The sequence below is a fragment of the Ascidiella aspersa genome, chromosome 4 (genome assembly GCF_963924565.1).
Source record: "Ascidiella aspersa chromosome 4, kaAscAspe10.2, whole genome shotgun sequence".
Taxonomy (NCBI): Eukaryota; Metazoa; Chordata; class Ascidiacea; order Phlebobranchia; family Ascidiidae; genus Ascidiella; species Ascidiella aspersa.
The window spans coordinates 25,397,201-25,408,641 of NC_139450.1; the positions used below are offsets into that span (position 1 = coordinate 25,397,201).

The following is an 11,441-nucleotide window of genomic DNA, read 5'->3' on the forward strand; positions in this document are numbered from 1 at the left end:
TTAGGGGCGATTATATGAGACTGATTTTTAAATATAACCATCACTTTGTGAATATGCTAATCAACAGTGGGATAATAGTCAAGCAAAGAGATTATTGTTGTACTCAAGTGAGCAGAAAGTCTGCTGCTGATGTCACGAAATAAATAAAGTTACAAACTTCCCCTAACTGGAAACTGCAGTGAACCGTGATACTTTTATCGGTCATGAGCTTGGCAAAAAGTCAAAATTGTGTCAAAATTAACACATGAGGACAAAATTTATAAAATTGTTTACAATATGAACAAAAAATGGAGCGTTTTTTTAAGTTGTAGTTCAGTTTATTATTTTAATAAAATTTTGTTTTGAATTACACCAAACAGCATTTTAACGGTTTTATAACTTCAGTGGCACCCATTATTAAACGAGTGTCAGTGGAGTATACTTTGGTGTAACTGATGTATTTTGGTGTTTTTTTGCTTAATGTAATAGTAAAGTTAGTTTACACTAGGTGTTTATGTACAAAAATTTGGTGGATGTGTTTTGTGCTTTTGTAGCTTTATGTTTCTGGACTCGAGAAATTGTAGATTTCCAATGGTAAAACTTAGCTTGAGTTAATCTTAACAAAAATCGAAACAACCTAAATAATTTTGTGCTGTTATATATAAACGAGATAGTTTTATCATATCATTAGACAAGGGTGAATGAAATCTGGAGATAGATGCTAGGGGCGAACAAGAAGCACTGGCCTAAAGCATCCAAATGGTAAATGGAAGGCTTGTAGAAACGCCTTACGAAGAACGAAGAACTTCGCTGCAAAAGAATATGGAGAACATGGAATTGTTTGGGAAGAAGGGCTAGTGTGAAAGGATCCCGATGAAAACATTGTGCCAAGGTATATAACCCACCATCAGATGCTAAATCCAAAGAAACCCAAAATGTTCGCATCGTTTACGACAGCTCTGCGAAGTGTCTCTGAATTACAGACTGATGAAAGGGCCGTATTTAACGAAATCGCTATTGGGCGTGTTGATGCGATTCAGGAAGGACCGAATTGCAATCGTGTCTGACATAGAATCTATATTCCATGTGATACATCCTGCTCCACGAGATCGCAAAGTCTTAAGATTTCATTGGTAACCATCAGAAGGATGCACAGGAAACCCGAAGTTCCATACCGAATGAAAGTAGGCTATATCTGTCTGGAGCTCGATCGTGCTGCGTTATGCCTGCAACAAACAGCCCGAGAATACAACATCGTTTTCCCAAAGGTGGCGGAGATTATGATAAAGAACTTTTTGTGGGTGACTGCTTGAATACAGCTCCGGACGACGTGACTGAAATAAAGCTTGTGTAGGACCTGTGCGATCTGCTCCAGATAGGAAAATTCTGACTGACGAAGTGGCTGTCCAGAGCCGGTTCGTCCAGAGCCGGTTCGCTGACTGCAAAACTTTCCTTGTTTCTCCAGAAAATGATTCCCTTAAGTAAAAGACATTACTTGTGTCTGCGGCTAGCGACATATCCTTCCAAATTTAAATCCAGTTGACCGAGCAGAACGGAACCTGGCTTTCTGGTCTTGGCATTCTTTGGCTTCCTCCAGAAAAATGGCCAAACCACGTCAAGCAAACGGCATACAAAGAGCTCTACAAGAGGTTTGATCTGGAAAATAGCCTATTACAGTTTTTCTTTCGTACGCCCACAATCAGCCATTTGATCGCTTGATCGTGCGATTTTCTTCATTGTACGGTTTGAAAGTATGTACAGCATGACTGCTGCGCTTTAATGCCTGTCTTCAGTTTTGTTTGAATTGACAATATTATGTCCCTTTGGTTGTTCGCATTGTTGTAATAACTTGAGTCATTTACTTGTTGCCGTTTTCAAATGACTTGACTTGACTTGACTTAGTTTTTGTCAAAAAAACTTGAGATTAAATTAAGTGTTTTCTATTAAATTTTATCTCAAGTTTTGCACATAATACACTTTTCTTGCTGTATTTTTCGTTTGTGTTTTTTTTAGTTATATTGTTACTCATAATCGGACGGGTTTAGCAATTTTAACAGTTTAACAGTACACTAATTGAGTTACGAACTTCCACGTTTACAGTTTCGAAAGCACTGGCGTAAGTTTAATATGTGTAAATTTTTTCAAATCATTTTCTTAAGAAAAACTCATTCCAAATAATTTTCGTTCCCAAGTATTTTATGTCAATGTAAAGTGAATTTCTGCTGTCCTTCTATTATTTCCTTGTATTTTTTACATATCTATGCAGCAAATCAAAATACGCAAAATGTCAGAGCTTTACGTCTGCAGTTTATGAGAGCATGTATATTTGATACAAAATAGATGATCGGCATAAAAGTCTTTCTAATTACACATTTCACACCGAATTTAGGCAGTAAACTTATGTTACAGAAGCTTCAAAAACTGATACTTTTAAACTGAAAATTGCCAAGTTTTGTAATATAGGTAAAGGTCGCCGCTGTCCAAAGGTTGTTTATAAAAATAGTGCAGGCATCGTAAATACAAACACAGATTAAATTTAGATCGGCACAATCAAAATTTCCGAGTTTTTACGAGTTTTTCATGGTTTAACTTTATAACCCAACGAAACCAAGTTTATTCTAAACTTTACTTCCTGAGGGTAGTTTTCGATTAAAAATTCAAAGATCAAAAAGGTAACGCGCCGGTCAGTTTTCTAAAGTGGCAGCTGCTTGCTTGATAATTTCCCAGCACTTCTCCACACTTTCGATGCTGCTCGAGCAGCCGCCGGTCACAACGCGTACGAACATCTTTCCCTTAGCCGTAGCTGGCGTCAGGAAGAGACGACCGTCCTTGCAAATCGCTTCGTGCAGTTTTTCGTTCAGCGCGTTGCATTCCTGGCGAATAACGAGCGGAATCGTTTTCTCGAGAATTGAAAACAGCCCGAAAAATACGAAAAATTGTTCACCACACTTGAAAACGCAGCCATGTCAATTTGAAAACGATATTTTTTCTGCCTATATGCAAAATATGTTGCCTTAGTAATAGTACATGCATATTTTGCTGTTTGTTTAAATCGATAACGTCTTTGAAATATGGCCTTTATCGTTATTAGCATGACAATTATTTATAAAAAAAAAGATAAAACGCAAATATGCTATGATGCACTTTTTTATTCTTTTTATGTGCCCAGTTCAAGTTTCCTTCAAATTAAAAGTTCTGCCAACTGAAACCAAATAAACGCACCAATTTTGTTTGCGTAATTAATTTATCTTTAGTTGCATAATAATCAAACCACTTATAACATCTCTCTTAACATTGCTTTAATTGTGACGTAACATGTGACTTAATATTTGAATTTTTAATGTCCCTCCCCCTCTTCCCAACAAGAATGCTGAATCCGCCCCTGATTTGTAGCTGTTTATCATACATCAACAAATCTGTCGTTATACAGCAACACATTTGTCGTTATACAGCAACAACGTCATAGCTTTCCCCTACCATTGTCAATCAGCAATTCTTACCTCCAAACTACAGCCTCCCTTTATCATTCGAATGCACACGAGACCTAGACTGACTGGAAAGGCCACCTCGAATCTCGGATCTTCATTGACCAGAGCCTCCAGATGTTTTGCTTCCGTCACGCCTCGGCGAACGTACTCGCGCAAAGCCTCGACGCCGGTCATGCGGAACGCAAACCACAACTTGAGCGAACGGGCCCACCTGCCAAGGGGGATTTCCCAATGCTGAAGAAAAACAAAGGCAGGTTTGTGTCAACACGATGACACGTATATTTGGAGGGCAACTGAAAAGGATGGATTATGTCCCGCTTTTGAAAAAGATGTTGCTTCAAAATTTCCCAGTTAATCTGTCGGATTTGTTCTTTCTGATCACTAAAGACAGATTTTTAATAACCAACTTAAAGTTTTTTTGGTAAAAATTACAAGCAAAACATTTTTTTTATTTGATTTATGTCATTTGGCGTCTATATATCAACTAACTTTCTAACATTTCAAATTCAGTGCAAAACATTACTGAATAACTTATAGTTAAAGTTTACCATGTAATCAATAACGCCACCCTGGTAAGAATGCTGTATGTAAAGAGGGTTCAAGAACAACGCGTTATTCATATCCAATGTTTTGTCGACCCTATAACATAAAATATGATAATGGCATTTTCGTCGTGACTCAGTAATAAATATTTGCCAAATGTCCGGCAGCCGCAGACCAAGCAAGGACATGTACAATTTTGATACCTAATGCAAAATTATAATTCAAGCGATTTAACTCGTAGCGTACAATCTCGGATTTTTGCTTTGTAGGAGATTTTCTAAAATTTATTATAGCTTGTTTTATGGCTTAAATTTTAAAACAACATTTTTGGAGTTTTTTACGATTTTTTTAGTCGTAAATGAACAACCATTTTGTAGAATATGAAAGGATGGACAGTGAATGAAGAGTAGTTCATTTTCAAACCAAACTTTTACGTTCATTTTATGAGAATGAGAATAATCTAATCCCAACAAATAAAATAACTGTTGATGTTTGGATTGCGGTACAGTTCGTAAACAAACTAATAAACTATAATTTATTAAAAATAAAGACATAGCCCGTGAAAGGGTCTCACCATAAAACGCAGCAATCCCAGGATATCATTGTTATTTTGTGCGGGTTACAGGCAAACGAAGTGGCGTACTAAAAATAAGAAATATTAAAGGATGAAAGAAGGATTTGCAAAATACCAGGACAAAAAAGGTTGTTAGAGGACACAAAAAACTGTGGCGCGTTTCTATGTGACTTAATAAACCAATCTTGGTTGGAAACAGTGCATGTTTTAATTTAAAGTAACCTAGCTGGTAATTAACCGTGTATTACCTCGATTCCTTTAGCGATATGGCGAAATTCTGGACAGAGCAGTGCACAACCTGCGTATGCCGCCTCGAGGTGCACCCAGATACCGTACTCCTCACCTCAAACAAAAATAAATAAAAAAAAAAATAAAAAATTTAACAACAGAAGACGTGGCGTTTTCTGGCACAATGTGCACATAGTTTTTTTAGAATGTACACATGACAAAATGTGTATATTTGCACTGATGTGAACATGGCAATTGTCGGTATTAGCAGAGCTACAGTTTTTTTAAGAGTTAAAAGATTAAGAGATTTAAAGATTTAAAGAAAGATTAAGAGTTAAAAGAATTAGGGTTAGTGGGGTAAGAGTGGATTTAGGGTAACAAGACCTAAGACCGAGCTAAAAATGGAGCTGGGCCTAGAACTAGTCTTGGAGTTAGAGTTAGAGTTAAAGTTAAAATAGTTTTAGTTAGGGTTAGAGATAGAAGAGTTCTGGAAAGAAAAATTGAATAAGAAGAAGAGTTAGAGGAAGAGTTGGATGAATATTTCTTGGAAATGTTAAAAAAGGCGTTGGAGAAAGGGTTCCAGGAAGAGTTGTAGGAAGAGTTTAAGGAAGTGTTAGAGGAAAAAGAAAGGGACCGTTGGAGAAAGATTAGAAGATAGAGATGTAGGAAGAGCTGTAGGGAGAGACGGAGGAAGAGTCGGAAAAAGTGTCTCAGGGAAAGAGTTGTGGGAAGAGTTGAACAAAGAGTTGTGGGGAGAGTTAGAGAAGAAGAGTTAAAGGAGAACCGCAAGAGAAGAGGTGTTAGACGAGAACAGAGGCCCAAGTTAGGCCCATATTACACACACTGCTGCAGTATCATAAAATGTGCGCATATTTTTCATGCGTGCATTTTAGCATGCTAATTATGCGTACATTGTACAAAACACGCTTGCATCCCCGTCCCGAGCTCACAGTGAAATAAGGTTTAAGTTTAACTGGTTGTATCCCACCCACGAAAAAAACAACCTTCGTGTTTTTTGTGTATCTATAGGTTTATGTACTTACATATCGGTCCGATTTCGCTGAGATTGTCATAAGAGCAGCAAGACGTTGTGCCTATAGGGACGCATACCTGCAGAATAAATGTAAGTTGATACAAGTAAATAAGCAATTTAATACAGCAAACAATTTATTGGTCGAGAAATGCCAAACATATGAACAATATAGGCTAACTATATTATTAAAACAAAGAGTCTAAAGCTTAAAACTAATCAAAAATATTCGCAGTAGCCCACACACTGTGTTCAAAGCAATAATTTTATAACTCACCAAACGCCCTTATTAATACACTACAAAGCAACATTTAAATGCTTAATATTATGGGTTTTCGAATAGATATAGTATGCATGCAAGTTCGAATGCTTACTTGTATGGGTGTTTGTAATACAAATCAGTTATTTTCTAAAATAACAAAAGTTCCACGTCACACATGCTGTTCGACAATCACTGCTTTTAAAATCACTGCTTTTTTAACACGGCTAAGATAAATTTAGTTACTCCTATTTTTTCTTCAAACGTAATATACTTGTTCGTCAACTGTATCAATTAACGGTAGATATAGACAACTAAAAGCATGCTTATAGAAAAAGAGGAGGGTTAAAGATAAGAGCGCTTATCCCGTTAACTTACAAACATCGGAATCTTTCCATCCTTTATGTCCTCCTCTAATGCTCGGCGAAGGGTATCCCCCCTCATGGATACCTGGTCATCGGTCTCCAGTGTCCGCATTTGTACCATGGCCACGAGCGCTGAAAGATAAAGTTCTTCGTCTAAACCTTCTTGCCGTTGGTTTGGAAAGGGAAATCCAAAACCATGTATTATAACTAGGGCGATTTTGTTTTTAAATAATTTTGAAAATAAAAAAAAACACTTTAGGTTAAAATTTGTGAAAATCATTTCAAGTCATAATCGTTCTCAAAATTAACAAAAAATGCAGTAAGCTTTTTGGAAATTGTGGTTTAGTTTGAAATTGTATTAAATTACATCCAAAAACAGTTTGACCGTTTTATATCTTCATTAGAGCAAAGTGCGGTACCGGTATACGGGAGCCGGCAGAATAACCCACGCAGACTTATTGGGTTCAGGTCGAACTTTGTTTTGCTTCAGATAGTTGTTTATCTCTGATTCGGACAAATGTACTGTGTTTTTTTCGGTTATGATTTGCAAGTATCCCATTTCCTGTTTTAAACATTCTTAGGTCTTGGTAATTTGTTGCAATTATTTCACCTTACATTTCAACTTAACTGCTTACGCAAAAAGTTTATAAAAATAACCAGCATCTTGTTTTTTCAGCATTTTCATAGTCTTTTGTCTTTGTCATAAACCCACCAAAAAATCAAGTAATCATTTTCAAGAGTTTGCATAAACCCAAAAAATAACTGATTTGCGTTCCACCGGTCGTCAGTAAAACATCAAAAACATATGACTTACGACGCTAAGACACTAAACTACTTGTACAACCATGCGATGTTTAAATCAATATATTTCTAGTAGCTCAAAAGTTTGTCAAAACTAAACATTTTAAGTTAAAATTGTCAAAATATTAATTTCATAGGTCAAAACTTTTCATTTTTAGTTTAAAAAATAATCGCGCTAATTATGACCCTTTGACCAATAAGCTGCTTTGCTACATTACGTTGCTAGGTCGTTATGTTTTACAGAATCATACTCCACAACACTTTCTGTCGAGTTTACCTAAATTTCTTAGTACCGGTAACGTTAAATTAATTCATTTTCATAACATAAGTCAAGTTATTTTCAACAAATAACAATCCTCAACAAGCCTAATTTGCTTAAAAAGTTTTTGCCAAAGTAAGTCAAGTAGGCCTAATTGCCATTTTAAGTGCACTCAATTAATGCCAATGTCTTGAGTAATTCCAAATTACTTGACTTAAGTTTATTTAATTACAAATGACTTGACTTGAAATTCAAGCATTTATTGCCGTTAAGTAAGTCAAGCTTTGTGCTGTTGTTCAACTACGCAGTAGGAATCCCTTCTACTCCAACCTGCTTTCTGCACACAGAAATGTGCGCATTCTGAAGTGTAGGCCACCATTCTTGAAAGAACGTCGTAGTTGGACCAACTCGGATGCTTCTTAAGTTGCGCGTGCATCACTTTGCTGCGAGCGGCCAGTAACGTCATCAGCATTGCGTCACTAGCTGTTCCTGATAATTTCAATAAAATAAGATTTTACTTAGTGATTCGGTAATGGTCGAAAGTCGGTAATGGTCGAAAGAAAACTCCTCATGGCTCCAGTGATTACAGCATTTGCGCTTATGGTACTCCCTGAAAAACATGAATATATTGAGGTAAAACCTTACGATAACTTCACCCAGTTGTCCATTGTAATGCCACCACACTATTGAACCAAACACACATCAATCGTGCACAATGTTGTTCGATACTTGATTTTTTTATTAAACGAGTAATAGTCTCAATAAGCTTGATGATGTTCTAATTTCGGTCTTACGGCTGGAGTCCATAATATATAGGCCTACATGTTTTTTTTAATTACCTAGAATTGTATGGGCTCAAAGTATATCCTTAGTTTATATCTTACTCTGAATGCTTCCACCACCCGGTCCTATTCCGTTGTGGAGGAATTTTTTAGGGAGATCCATCGCCTTCGCGAACCAATCCATCATCACAGTTTCCAGCTCAGTGCTGGACGGACTTGATTGCTGAAAAGCATATCAGCCAAATGTTTGACTGCATTGATTTTTGTTATTAAGATTAATCTACTAAAATAGGGTTAAAAAAGGGAATGGGCATTTTCGTAATAAGAGATATTCGTTAATTGATACCAAACCCGATATTTTTAGCAAAAGATCTGATCCGATAACAAATGACGTCATTACTATGGTCAAATAAGTTTGCCCAGCGTGAAATTACAATAGTAATTATTTCCAAGGTATCAGGTCGAAATTCGCTTTCGCGTGAGGAAACCTATTTATCTTTCATTTTATAATGTGATATTTTCTTGGACATTAGCGTTTAAAAGTAGAAAACTCGAGTTTAACAGGGATGGATCCAGGAGTTTTGAGAATAAGTGAATGGATTTTTTTAGAGATGCATCACAACGATACGACATACCATAACGCAAGAAAATCAGTAATACTAAGACATTTGCTGACGATCTCGTGCGAAAATATGCCTATAAAGTTAGTCTAATCGCAAGAAGCGTTGATAATTTTGTGCTTATTTGATTTAAATTGAAACGACTTTTAACGCATTGGGTTTATCTTATTTGAAACTTGAAAAAAGCTGTTACTCGCGATACAAGAGCATTGTTACAATTTGGCATCACAGTAACGTTACCCAGGTAAAACTGACGCTGTTTACGCCTTCCGACAGAATATCGCCCAGGAATGAGGCGTAACTAAAACCCATCGGAAAGAAACCTCTAAAGTCGGACGACAGCCAGTGTGTAGTCCCTTTCATAAACACCCGATCGAAGTCTTTGAGCACTTCGCTCCATTTCTCGCTGCCTTCCGGCGCTTCAGTTGGAATAAGGGGCCGAAGAAATCCTAAAAACAAATTGACTGCACAAGATTAAAATCAGAAAAAGCTTTCAAAAACATTATTTCATTTTATCGCCTGCAAATTGAGTGCGACGTAAAATTCTGTCAAATAAAGTTTGACTGGTCACATTCAACCCATTAACTGGGCGACTCTCAAATTGTGGGCTTACTTCACACAACAATGTTCTTCTCCATATTGATTCAATGTTTAAGTAGTTTAACCTACGTATGATTATATAAAGCCCTAAAAAATTAATTTCATTAACGCCTTACATTTTTGTACAACAGTAGCATCACGTTTTACCACCCTAATCCATTAAACTCACGCTGACAACTTAAGGTATATGTTAAGTAAAATGGTTAACTGCCTTCCTAACAATGATGTTGTTTCGGAGGAACCCACATTTCAGGATTTATCATATAGTTTTCATTAGTTGTCACTCGTGTTATATCACCGAAAGTACAACCATTACATCACTGCCACATTATTAACATTATTATTACATCACCAACACTAGCGCTAACTAAATGGTTGAACACATTTTCAGTTCGTGTCACGAATATGTGTCTTAACTGATGTATTTAGTACTATTTTTGTGTGCGTTAAACTTGTTGTTTACGACTAACCGTTCGTATTACGTCACAAAGCCCCAAAAGTCGCGTGACCTTCACTGCGTTAATGCAGGGAATTCTACATCAGTGGTTCTCAACCGCCGGTTCGCGTCAACTTTCCTGCCGGTTCGTCAAATATAATACAGTTTTATATCTTAATTGCAAAATGAAAGTAGTGAAGGCTGCTTGTCCATCAAATTTAGAAATTCGCCAGTTCCGTAATTTGCAGCATTGTGACGTAACATAGAGTTAATCGTCTACGTTGGACTTTATTGTACGTCACAATGCTATAAGTGTTGTGCCAAACTGTTTGGAATTAGGCTACAACAAGTCTTAAACTTTAAGACCAGTTGTACGTGAAAAAACTTTAATAGAACCACGTATAACACGTATGATATCAAAAATACTGCAGCAAATTGCTTATTACATTGAAGTTTCTGTTATTTGCTTTTAAGTTGCCTACTTTTTTCGTTGTTACATTTTGGGTTGAATTATTGAAGGTCCACCGGTCCGCAAAATTTGTTTTAAAATTTTACCGGTCCGTAATCTAAAAAGGTTGAAAACCACTGTTCTACATTAAAAGCAAGCACGTGTTTTTTTGTACGACCGAGAAACCAACTAGAAGAGAAAATTATAGCTAACATATCGAGGCATCGGATGAAAAACATTGAAGTTCATTCCCAAAAAGATACGTAAATTAGATGTCAGATCACAGGGCAGCAGAGTCGGTCTCGGGACTCAAATGCGACGTGTGCGCATGCGCACGACAAGATTTCGAAACTGACAAGGCAGAAAACTTAGGCCCTGGTTGCTAGTGCAAAACTAAACATAGAAAAATGTTTGGCACGCGATTTGTTGATATTTTAACAGTATTTATAATCTGGCAAACTGAGTACAAAAGGTTGCCAATCCCTGGACTAAACATTGTTTGAAGTAAAATATAGTATACGCCGTACGGTCGTTTACTTGATTTTTTTAATCATCCTATTCAAGAAACATGACGGTATGTTACATTTCAATAAACTTAAAAATTAAATAATAAGAAACAATGACTTTAAAACTCACGGCTGATGAGAAAAAATTATACCTGGCTCTACGTCAGGAAGAGGGCGCTTGTCTTTTACTTCGTCGTGATAGTTGATAATATAGTCGATAGTTTGTCTGGCCGCCTGGCGAAATTCTTCGTGGCTGATACCTCTGGTGGATCTGCCTTCGTCCGCTGAACGAAGTTTGTTTGATGACATCTCCATTACTATAATAGCTTGTTTAAATATACTGGATGGTTATGGTAATCTAAGTATAAAACATACTTCTATTTTTTTTTATTTTGCTCGATCAATGATTGCTTTGGAAAAATTGGCATTAATTTGCGACTTGGACACAAACACTTTGTTACAAACCTTCTTGCAAACAGTTGATTATTATAAGTTTTGTACTATTAATTAAATATTTTTTGTC

General features: G+C 36.5%; 1 protein-coding gene across 1 annotated transcript; it reads right to left on the reverse strand.

Annotated features, from left to right (window-relative positions):
• Window positions 1-2,611: 2,611 nt before the first annotated feature.
• LOC146157139 (aromatic-L-amino-acid decarboxylase-like) lies at window positions 2,612-11,233 on the reverse strand. The gene is made up of 11 exons (XM_083388098.1): window positions 11,071-11,233; window positions 9,169-9,377; window positions 8,411-8,531; window positions 7,857-8,015; window positions 6,480-6,598; window positions 5,856-5,922; window positions 4,833-4,927; window positions 4,585-4,652; window positions 4,016-4,106; window positions 3,480-3,701; window positions 2,612-2,852 (listed from the first exon to the last, which is right to left on the reverse strand). Exons 1-11 carry the CDS (start codon window positions 11,231-11,233, stop codon window positions 2,664-2,666), a joined length of 1,503 nt encoding a protein of 500 aa, XP_083244224.1. The 3' UTR covers window positions 2,612-2,663.
• Between the last annotated feature and the right edge of the window lie 208 nt (window positions 11,234-11,441).